Below are 12011 nucleotides of genomic sequence, written 5' to 3'. Positions count from 1 at the left end.
TTTTACTGGTATCAGTCTAACAGGACCAGAGACTAATGGTTTATTGCTACTTTGTCTCACCACATTCACTGGCACTCTAGTACAGATTTCTCCTACATTGAGATTGAGATAGATCTTCCCTTAGGTTTTAGAGAATGTTGATGCAGGATGGTAAGACTCTGGCATTCAGAGGTCTGCTATTCAGGGATCAAGGGAGTCTTTCCAAGTGCCTATTTCTGCCTCACTTTGCCCCAGAATCTTTACCAGGATAGTGTGACTCATGGGCCATGGCTAGAAATCAAGACATCTGCAACTCAAGGAAGTTTCTACTGATTTAGGGGGTTTCAGTGATTCAGAAATTGTTCTAGCATTTTAACTACTGGAAATAAGGAACTATAAAAACTGAAGAGTTTTCTACCATTTAACTCATCACAGCTGTCTGACCCTAGAAGAAAGGTCGATGAGGGAAGGAGTGTTAACTTTTCTCTCGGTGTATGTCTTTCATAGTTTCTTAGCTTCAGGCATGCTTGACACTTGGCTTTTGTTATTCCACTTTTCATTTGAGTTCTTCAGTTAGTAGCCATCCCAGAAAACCAAGGCAGGGAAAAATTTTTAAGGGACCATGGAGACCTAATTCAACTGTCTTGATTTTTTTTCCTTGCTAGAGCAGAAAACTTTCTGCCTGTTACTTTAGTGTTCTGATTCTTGTTGATTGTGGTTTCTGTACATTTTTAAATGTTTCATTGCTATTCTGATCATGTCTCATAAAGAGGCCTATGTGTTAGCTTTTAAACAAATCTTTCTAGTTGGAAGAATATCCCTGCTAATGCAACTTCAAAAACAATCCTGCTTCTTAGAAAAAGTTTAAGGGAGTCAGTGTAACTGATCTCAACCTATGATCTTTTTTAGAAAAAAATTTGCATACTTAGACCCATTTAAATTATAGCACAGAAAACCCAGAACATTTGGGGGCACCTGGGCGGCTTAGTTGGTTAAGCATCTGACTCTTGGTTTCGGCTCAAGTCATGATCTCAGGGGTTGGGGATTGAGCCCCACACATAGTCTGCTTGAGATTCTCCCTCTCCCCGTCCCCTTGCTAGCTTGCTCGCTCGCTCTCTCTCAAATGAATAAATAAATCTTAAAGAAAACACAGAACATTTTGTTCTTTGCTCTTAACCTACTGGGCTGAAATATTTTCCACCTATACCCCCTTGTAGTACTGGCTTCTCACAGCTTGCTACCTGCTGGGTAAAAGTATTATTTTTAGTTGTCCTGAGACTCACTTTTTCAGGTCTTGGATGGTCATTATTCTAGAAACCTTATAAGATTTGGTAAATAAATTCATAGTATCAGTATGAAATCTGCTCTATGCCTTAAAATATTTGTGGTCAAATATTTGGAAATAAAGGTCATCAGTCCTTCCAACTCTATTTTACAACCCCCCAAACCTCAGAGTCATCTGTAGCCCTGGCATTTTCTCTGTGCTTCATGTTAATACATCTAGAATCTAACCACTTCTTGCCAGCATACCATAGATACAGTAGTCCAAGCCACCATCACCTCTGGCCTGGATTTTTGCACTTTGAATAACTTCTTGCTTGTGTCCCTGATTCTTACCTTTCTCCCTATAGTCTGTTCCCAATTCAGCAGCCAGGAGTAATCCTTTAGAAATGTTAAGTCCTATCATGTCAGCAACCGGAATAATCCTTTAGAAATGCTAAGGTCCTATCACATCAGCCATGTTTCAAGTCTTCTCATGGCTTCCCATCACATACACAGTAAAAGACAGGCTACCTCGGTCTACCTGATCTGGTTACTGCTTCTCCTGGGACCTCATTTACCTGCTCAGGGCCTTTGCACTTGCTGTTTTTTTCAGCCAGTTGGCTCTCAGAAAGCCACAGGACTGCTCAGAGCCCATTTCTATATCTTTGGGAAGAGGAAAGCCTCTCCTCCCTCGGTTACCAACATTATTGAGAATCTCAGATACAGGTTTCCCCCACGATTCGAAAGTACAACGTTCCTATGAAACCTTTCACAAGCCAAAGTGGCACAGAGCGAAGAAGCAGTTACCATTAATTTATATGGAAACTTTTTGAGCCTTCCCAGACCCAAAAAATAACCTTGCTTAGGCTTTTCTAATACCTTAGGACGCATCTCGCTAATAGATGCACAAAATAGTGCCTCTGTAAGGCCTTGCTGCAAAACAAACACTGAATGCTATTTTTGCTTTTTTCCCTTTTTTCATAAAAGGGAAAATCCTCTGGATTCCTTTCGGTTAGTGAGAACAGGTACTAACATAGGTCTTTCTGAAAAGCGAAGTAGAGAAACCTGAACTGCTGGATTTTTACCACGGCTGTATCGAGCCGTTTTTGCTGTTCCTGGTTATTGTCTTACATTGTGCCTAGAGATGCTTTCCCCACCCCCAGCAAATTTTGCGTGGGTTGGGAGCATTAAAGGAGAACCAGTAGGAACCTGTGTCTAGGCCTTTGCAATTTGAATAACTTCTTGCCTGTGTCCCTGATTCTCACCTTTCCCCCTATAGTCTGTTCCCAATGCAGCAGCCAGGAGTAGCCCAGCACTCCATCCAGTCAAGCAGGGGAAGCAGCCGAGACTGGAACTGCTGGGGCATTTCAGTGGCAGGCCAGGGAAGATGTTGGCTCCAGTATTTCCTGTTCTCTTGTGTCAGAGCAGTGCTGTGGCCTCTGTTCAGGTCATATCCCAGTGAAACAAAATCCAACAGTCTGTTCATTCTTTTGAACTGTACTGTTGTATAGGATAATTGATAACAATTGATTTTTAAAAATAAGGTCACTAGCTAGAAATACAGCTTTGAACTCTTAAGTATGACTTCTTGTATCATTCAACATTCTTACCATTGATGAGGCTAATCCAAATAATCTATTTCTTGTAACACCTGTGCCTATTTATGTCAGTGGATTGTAAAGTGTGGAGAACTGGATCAGGGAGTAACCACATTAGAAAGAGGGAAGAGATGTTTGCTAATGTCTGTAGTAGTGGTTAAGATGAAGAAAGGCAAATGACAAAAATGGTCCTTCACCAGAGACAGATCCTGTTCAAGTTCATGACTGTATCATAACTGGGCAAAGTGGGACTATTTTGAATATTTACTTAGGGATGTAATTTAATTTACTTGATGTCCTGTTGTATTGTTGAGAAGTTTCATGTTGTTTCATGAGAGGTTATACTTTTTTTTTTTAAGGTTTTATTATTTATTTGACAGAGAGAGACTGTGAGAGAGGGAACGCAAGCAGGGGGAGCGGGAGCGGGAGAGGGAGAAGTAGGCTTCCCGCCGAGCAGGGAGCCCGATGCAGGACTCGATCCCAGGACCCTGGGAGCACGACTTGAGCCGAAGGCAGACTCTTAATGACTGAGCCACCCAGGCGCCCTGAGAGGTTATACTTTTGACCTTGTGTTAAATTCTTTTGTAAGGAAAATTCTTTTGTGAATTAGAATATAATTTATAAATTCATACTGACTTTGGAGTGGGATTCATTGATTATCATTCAGCCTTATGTGGATACCCTGTGATCATCTTACCAGGGAAGGTTGAGTGGGTTTGAGCTCTAGTTCTTTACTGCAAAATTTTTTCATATAGCATCTGGGGAGAGGAAATGCTGAAAAAGATGAGGATTAGCAGTCTTCTAGAAGTGCTGGTTCAAGTTTTCATTTGTTCACTGTGTGATTTTGAATGCCAACAACTAAAATGTTTTCTTTTTTTTTTTAATTTAAATTCAGTTAATTAACATATAATGTATTATTTGTTTCAGGGGTACAGGTCTGTGATTCATCAGTCTTATATAACACCCAGAGCTCATTACACCACATACCCTCCCCAATGTCCATCACCCAGCCACCCCATCTCCCCACCCCCCTCCACTCCAGCAACCCTCAGTTTATTTCCTAAGATTTAGAGTCTCTTATGGTTTGTCTCCCTCTCTGGTTTCATCTTATTTTTTCCTCTCTTCCCCTGTGATCCTCTGCCTTATTTCTTAAATTCCACATATCAGTGAGATCATATGATAATTGTCTTTCTCTGATAACTAAAATGTTTTAAAATAACTGTCCCCATACCTCATGGCCCAGTCAGTGTCATTAGGAGTTAGAAAGGATCCATGTCTACTTGAGTCCTGGAGAATGGATGGGAAATTCATGGTACATACTATATCAGATAATGCGTATTCAGTGAAGATGTTTTGAATTTAAAAGAGAAATACATGTAATAATCCACATGCCTTATTTGTGCTTGAAACATTCGATGTTAATTCCAATCTTTTCTTTTCCTCTAGGCAAATCAGGGAGACACTGAAGAACCAAGTCACTCAGATGAAGGAGCAATTTCCTGGTTTTACACCAGGCCTGGCAATTTTACAGGTATTGTGATCGTGTTATTTCCACTAGTATCTTCCTCTCCAAACCTCTCAGTAGCACTTAAGACACCAAGCACTTCACATCTCTCCTTTTGTTTTGTTTTGTTTTCCATGAAACCTCCTTTCATGTTCTCTCTGCAGGCCACCCCTCTTCAGCTCAACTTGTAGATGTTGGTGTGTCCTGGCCCTCAGCTATTCTCTGTGGGTACCTTTTCCCTAGTCCAATGTCTCTTGACCTTTGGGTTTTAGGACTGCTTAACCCTTTTCAAAATTTAAGACCTTAAAGAGCTTTTGTTTATATGGATTTACCATTGATATTTACTGTATTAGAAGTTAAAAGAAGTTTTTAAATATTTATACATTTAAAAATGCCAGTAGTAAGTTTATTATATGTTAGCGTAAGTAACATTCTTATGAAAAAAAAATAACTTTTAAAAAACAAAATGCAGTGAGAAGAGGGACATTATTTTACATTTTTGCAAAAATGCTATACTATCTGGCTTAATAGAAGACGGCTGGATTCCTGTCTGCTGCCGCCTTGAGCCTTTTGCTACACGTTAGCTTGAGTGAAATATATGAAGAAAATCTGGTCTCCTGTAAATGTATAGTTGTAAAAGGGAAGGCTGTTTTTAGTCGTCTTCCCAGATAAGTGTGGCTGTTTTTCTTTGTTATTACAACAGGACTTTGTAAGTTTTACAGGTTAGTTGCAGTGTGGAATTTAAAAGTGTTTGTCAGTGAACTTTCCTGCTTGGTTACATCAAAATCCATTGTATTATGTTGCAGCTTGAATGGATATTTACCCATGCTTGGTTTGTTTTGTCCTTCATTTCTCATTTGGAAAATAATGGCTCACTGAATTATGCAGATCTTTCAAATGTTAACACATTTCATTATGCAATATAAGAAAATCACAAGCGTTAATATTGCCAACAAACTTCTCAGGAAAAGTTTGTAATTATTGAGAAGTTTATCAAGCTCACAGGAGTGGATAAGAAAGTTCTGATTTTCACTTGAAAGCTCAGATTTTGCCACTGGCAACAAATACTGTTAGCCGTTTTCCTTGAAATAGCAGGCTCACTTTGTCCAATTTTGAGAAAATATTTGCCAAATATTCAAGCGTGAATAATCATTGTCAGTTTTTTCAAGTAAAGATAGTGTTCCATTTAAAAAATGCGGCAGTTCTGCTTGCAAGGCCAAAAAGCACAGGCTTTTCCTGGTGACAACCACCTCTGTGTGGGACGCAAGTGCTTTACAAATGCTTCCCAGTTCTCGACACAGGGTATTAAGACGACATGGATGCAAGGGCTCAGGTCTCATAAAATGAAACAGTTTTACTGCTTCGTCAAGAGCACTTCTTTTTTTTTTTTTTTTAAGATTTTATTTATTTATTTGAGAGAGAACAAGAGCGAGCGAGCACACACAGAGGCAGAGGGAGAAGCAGACTCCCTGCTGAGCAGGGAGTCCCACGTGGGACCTGCTGAGCCACCCAGGCGCCCCCATCAAGAGCACTTCTAAGTGAAATTGGCATCTGTTTTTTTTTTCTTTTTTTTTCTTTTTTTTAGAGAACGAGAGAGAGAGCATGAGGGGGGGGGAGGGTCAGAGGGAGAAGCAGACTCCCCGCTGAGCAGGGAGCCCGATGCGGGACTCGATCCCGGGACTCCGGGATCATGACCCGAGCCAAAGGCAGTCGCTTAACCAACTGAGCCACCCAGGTGCCCTTGGCATCTGTTTTTATGGAGGGTGTGTGGCGTGACTAGTATCGTTTGGTGCCACTGCCTTGATTTGTGCTAAGTCGCCGGCAGTCTTACCCACCATTACCTGTGCAGAATTAATACAGATGTCATCCTGCAGTGAAAAAGGCAGATGACATCAGAGTATCATGATAAAATAGTCTGGCACTCGCAGAGCTTCTGAAAGGGTCTTGGGGTTCCCCCCAAGAGTGTGTGAACCGTGGTTTAGGAACCATTGCCCCAACTCTGGTAATTTAACCTGGCTCTCAATACCAGCTCTAGGTCAGTAGCTTCTAAACCTGGGTTTCTTTGGAATTCTAGACTCTTGGTTTCTAGGACATCTCTCATTTCCCTTCCTTTTCTAATCTTCTTTGCTTACTGTTCCTCATTTTCCTGATACCTAAAGCATTTGAATGCCCCAGGGCCCAGCCATGAAGCCTCTTTTCCACCTGTTCTTTCCCTAAGTGAGCTCATCCAGTTCTCCCAGCTGCCTGGGAGATTTAGGCCCCTCTCCAGGGTTTCTTGCCTGAGCTCCTGATTCATCTCGTAGGAGGCATTCAACAAAGGGTTTGTTGTATGGACAGACGGACAGATGCACATTTGAAGGGTTGACTTGGATGACAGGAGACTGATAACTTTCATTTAAAATGCCCTTCAGAGATGCCTGCTTCCTCAATTCACATTTCTGTGTGTGTGTGTGCCTCCATGTGTTATCATTTAATCCCTTGCTAAGTTTCTGTACTGTGTTCATCAAGAACTTCAGAGTGAATAGTTCTTAAATATTTCCCCTATAGCTGTTCATTATCTAAGAGGCCTTAGCTGAGAAGAAAAGCACAGAAGGCCTGTGGTTCTGCCTGGTGTGTTCTCTGCTGTGGTGGGGTTTTTTCCTTTTTTTGCAAATTAATGGGAATCAAAGGTATATGTTGTGGGGGTTCACTTGGTACATCTGGGAGACCAGTTATTTCTTGGTTTATTCTTGTAAATCGTTTGTTGTAGAAAGAGTAAATGTGAGTAGAGTAAAAGAGTAAAAGGCAAGAACTTTATTTCTGTAAACCTTTCAGAAGGTTTCAGAAAGGATCCAAAATAATTTCAATTTTAGCAATATTGCGATTTTTTTCCGTTTTTAAGATTGACTTCCAAACTTGTATTTTAAATTTATTGATTGCAAGTGTTTTCATGACATAAACACTGTTCTGCAGCTTGTCTCCTGTGTCCTTGCCAATAAAACAGGGGTAGAATATTTTAATCTTGCGCTTTAGCACCAGATTCAACATCTTTCCACAATGCAAGGCCTACACGTTATGTTGGAATCACATCCTTGCTGCCTCAGACCTCTTGTTTATCCCCCCCTGGTGACTGACACCACTTCCCACACACTCAGCCAGAAACCCAAGCTCTTCTCTTTAGGATTTCTGTCCCTCAGTCCCTTAAGACCCCTTAGTGAATACCATGCTATTGACTGTGCCTCTCATAAGCTCTTGGAATGTGTTCCCTCCTTTCAGTTTCTACTGCTCCCACCCTCTGGGGCCACTACAGTCACCTGCTTACAGGTTTTAGGCTTCTGACCTGGACACTTCCAGTCTGTCTTTCTAGCTACAACTGCAGGACTGGTCATAATCCATCCAACTACACCCACGCCATCCTTTATAGAAGGAATGACAATATGTACAGGATCTCTCCCTCCCCCTCTGCCCCTCTCCCTCTCCCTGCTCACACTGGCTCGCTCTCTTTCTCTCAAAATAAAATAAATAAAATCTTTAAAAAAAAGCCAAAAAACAGGGATTAGTTAATTGTGGCCCATATCCAAATGCTGTCCAGGTTGGAAAGGGTAAAAATGAAGCAGAAGAATATATGATAGATTATGTGGCCTCCAAAAGCTAAAATATATATTGTCTTACCCTGTACAAATAGTTTGCAGACTCTTGGTGTTAAAAAAAAAAAAAAAAAGTCTTGAGGCACCTGGGTGGCTCAGTTGGTTAAGCGTCCAACTCTTGATTTTGGTTCATGACCTCAGGGCCATGGGATCGAGCCCCGCATTGGGCTCTGCCCTGAGCGTGGAGCCTGCGTTAAGATTCTTTCTCCCTCTCTCTCCCCACCTCTAAAAAGTAAAAGTCCCTAACTTGTTCAGGGATAGGACTTTTTTAGAATAATATAATTCATCTTTTTCAAGGAAGAAGTTAGCATTACTGATAAAATGTTTCAGTGATTTTCTTGATAAACTGATAGGATTAAGATTTGTTCTCAGAAACCAGTCTTCCACCTACTCACTTGACTGTCAGTCAAGAATCTACTGTTCTCAACTAAACATTCTTTCTGCATCTAGTCTCTAGTCTATCAATGATTGTATAACCATTTTCCCCTACAAAATGTCCATACTGGGGCACCCGGGTGGCTCAGTCGGTTAAGCATCTGCCTTGGGCTCAGGTCATGATCTCCAGGTCCTGGGATTGAGCCTGTGTCAGGTTCTCTGCTCAGCGGGAAGCCTGCTTCTCCCTCTTCCTCTGTGGTCTCTGTCTCCCTCTCTCTCTCTCTCAAGTAAATAAATTTTAAAAATTAAAAAAAAAATTAAAAAAATAAAATGTCCATACTGAGAGTCTTTGGATTGGCTTTTAAGAGGTCTTTTCCTTTGCATTAGGATTATAATAAAACTTTGATGTATGCTTATAACTAAAACTATTACACTTTCTTTTTAAAACTGGTCGCAGTTTTGGAGTTTATGGTTTGTTTGGGTTTTTTTTAAGATTTTAGTTTTTTTTTTTTTTTTAAAGATTTATTTATTTATTTTGAGAGAGCGAGAATGAGAGAGAGAGAGAGTACATGAGTGGGGGAGGGTCAGAGGGAGAAGCAGGCTCCTCGCTGAGCAGGGAGCCCGATGCTGGACTCGATCCCGGAACTCCGGGATCATGACCTGAGCCGAAGGCAGTCGCTTAACCGACTGAGCCACCCAGGCGCCCCAAGATTTTAGTTTTAAGTAATCTCTACACGCTATGTGGGGCTCAAATTTACAACCTGTAGATCAAGAGTCGCACACTCCACCAGCTGAGCCAGCCAGGCGCCCCTGGTTTTGGAGTTTTAGAAAAATTCTTCCGGAAACATGCAGACAACAGAAGAAAGAAAGAAGAAACAGAAGAAAGAAAACAGTTACCTATAAAAGAACCACAACAAAAGACTTGAGACTTCTCTTCTGTCACACTAGATGCCGAAGATAGCATCTCTGAAGGAAAATGTCGTGACTCCAGATTCAGCCAAGTGAATCCTGTCAAGGGCAAAAACAGCAGAAAAAGTATTTTCAGATACACGTAGATTCAGAAAGATGCCCACATACCTTTTCTGGGAAAGTGACTTAAAGTTGCATTTCAGCTACCTGGGGGGATGTAGGAAGATAAACTATAAAACAGAGAAGTTGTGGTTTAAAAAGGACTGGCCGTGAGCAGTCGAACCATTTAATCTCAGAGTTAAGTTGAAATAACTCATTGTAGTTATAAATCTTAATGAAAATGTGAAGAACAGTACTGTTGTATTTGTTTTTGTTTTGTTTTTTTTTTAAGGTTTTTTTTTTAATTTATTTATATTTGAGAGCAAGAGCACATGAGAGGGGGGAGGGTCAGAGGGAGAAGCAGGCTCCCCGCCGAGCAGGGAGCCCGATGCGGGACTCGATTCCGGGACTCCAGGATCATGACCTGAGCCGAAGGCAGTCGCTTAACCAACTGAGCCACCTAGGCGCCCAGTACTATTGTGTTTGGAACCACCTCCTTTCCTCCTCAGATCTAAGAATCCCAGAGTGTCTCACATGTGATAACTGAATCCAGGAGGGCTGGGTGGTAGTGACAAGGAGCACACAGAGGAAATGACCGAGGAACAAATATGAGAGTCTCCGAAATTCTAGCAATTCCCCACAGGAAGGAGCTAATGCACGGAGGTGCAGGTAGCCCATAAAAAATCAAATTCCCTTGAAAGGCTTCCTCTGATTCTTGAAATTCAGACGAGCACAAGCGAAACTGAGAACTATCTGTATAAAGGACAGCTGAAGCTAAGCGTAAGGCCGGGTTCTGGGACCCTCAAGAGAGCTTCCAGGGACAGCAGAAACGTGACAGGGACTGGAAATACTCTGTTCCTAAGGCCAGCTTCTTTCTCTGTGGTTGTCCTGTTGAAAGGAGTCCGGCGTCGGTTGTCTGTGGTATCAGCGGGCCTACTGTTTTTCCCCTCTGCAGTTCCACGAGAAACCAAACTTCCGTCGATCACGGGAACGTGGAAAATATCTGTAAAATAACATTTTACAGATAGATGATTACAAGTGAAAACTTACAAATATATGTTCATGATGAAAGACACTGAGGGAACATAGTGAGATGCAGCATGGTGGTTCAGAGGACTTGCCTGTGCGCCATGCCTTCCTCTCTCTCCTGAGGGCAGCACATAGCCCTTTGCCTTGCACAGGGGTCTCTTCCGTGTAAGCTAGGATTAGTTCCACCCCAGCTGGTTTCTCCTCTCTGTATAGCTGGGCAAGAGAACTTTCCACTGCCCCTGGGGGTGGGAGAGAGGGTGCAGAATATACCCTCTGGGTGTTCCTGGCTCCCACAGCCATGGTGTTTTTCTTGCCCGATGACAGTTCAGCCCTCCGTGCTCTGTTCTGTTATGTCGGCTCAAAGGCAGACAAATTCCGCATGTTTCAGGCAGGCCTGTGGCACCTTCGCTCAGTTTCCAAGGCAGATGCATATGTCCCCTACTTTTTTTTTTCTTGTGGCTTTTTCAGTGGGAATCGGGTGGGCCTTGTTTGGGGAGGGATTGGTAACACCACCTGTGTTCACATCTCTATTCTGCCCCAACATTCTCCTATTCTCCTATAAAGGTCTCTGCAACAAGAGTCTCATGATTAAACATTCCTTTTATCAAAACTAAATTTTTAGAAGCTTTTCTGTACACTTTGCCTTTCTTTGATCATCTGATTTACATGTATTTATTATTCTAGGTTGGCGACAGAGATGATTCTAATCTTTATATAAATGTGAAGCTGAAGGCTGCTGAAGAGGTAAAACCCGGAACAGCTGCGCCATCACCCCCATTCCCCCCCCACCCAGCTCTTGTCGGTGACCCCTTGTCCTTTACACCCCTCCCTGTAAAAACTGTCACTGGCCACCACAGACTTGAGTTTCTCAATTTTGCAAGTCAGAAATGCAGGACTTAAGCTGCAGTCTCTGGTTTGCACTTGAATGTTTTCTAATCAGTGATCCACAGACTTCCCGAAGAGCAGGGAGAGTGGACATGAAATTGCTAGAGTGCAGTGGTGACAGTGAACAAGGATGAATGGGTCAAAGTGAGAGACTCATTCTTCAGAACATACGAGGCTGAAATGGTGACTAAGGCCACCTGATTTGATTTAGTAATCTTGGTTAAAAGAAATGGGCCCATGTCTCATGTGCTCTTGCCACTGACCTGTTTTAAATGTTCATTTTTGCAGATTGGGATCAAAGCCACGCACATTAAGTTACCAAGAACTGCCACAGAATCTGAGGTGAGCTGTGATAGATTGGTTGTTAAGAGGACAGCTAAAGTGCGTTCCTGTCTGGCTTTTGGGTTAGTGGAATCTTAGGGATTGGTACATTCACCATGGGAAGGACCTTGAGGAAATTCTTTCTTCACAGACTCTGCCTCTGGAAAATCTTTGCAAACACCCACAGAGTAAATGGTGCCATCCTAGGGTATGGCCGCCTCGTACTCAGCGCGTGATCTCAGCATCAAGTGCTTCAAATCCCCTGCAGTGTTCATTAAAAACTGATCCTGGGCCTGTAGCTATTTGCCTTTAAAAAACAAATATGGAGGGCGCCTGGGTGGCTCAGTCGGTTGAGCGACTGCCTTCGGCTCAGGTCATGATCCCAGGGTCCTGGGATCGAGCCCCGCATCGGGCTCCCTGCTC

The 12011-nt window shown here is 42.3% G+C and overlaps 1 protein-coding gene across 2 annotated transcripts in view; it reads left to right on the top strand.

Moving 5' to 3' along the window:
• Positions 1-12011, top strand: part of MTHFD1 (methylenetetrahydrofolate dehydrogenase, cyclohydrolase and formyltetrahydrofolate synthetase 1) — a 65509-nt gene that overhangs the window by 11609 nt on the left and 41889 nt on the right. For both annotated transcript variants that reach the window (XM_034993172.1, XM_034993171.1), the window contains exons 2-4: positions 4287-4371; positions 11067-11126; positions 11556-11609. In XM_034993172.1, the coding sequence (XP_034849063.1) occupies positions 4287-4371; positions 11067-11126; positions 11556-11609 (199 nt within the window). The remainder of the gene's footprint in view (positions 1-4286; positions 4372-11066; positions 11127-11555; positions 11610-12011) is intronic.

The sequence above is a fragment of the Mirounga leonina genome, unplaced genomic scaffold (genome assembly GCF_011800145.1).
Source record: "Mirounga leonina isolate KUSES-001 unplaced genomic scaffold, KU_Mleo_1.0 Mir_82, whole genome shotgun sequence".
Classification (NCBI taxonomy): domain Eukaryota; kingdom Metazoa; phylum Chordata; class Mammalia; order Carnivora; family Phocidae; genus Mirounga; species Mirounga leonina.
The sequence above is the reverse complement of the archived record's forward strand: the minus strand, read 5'-3'. Positions and strand labels throughout refer to the sequence as shown.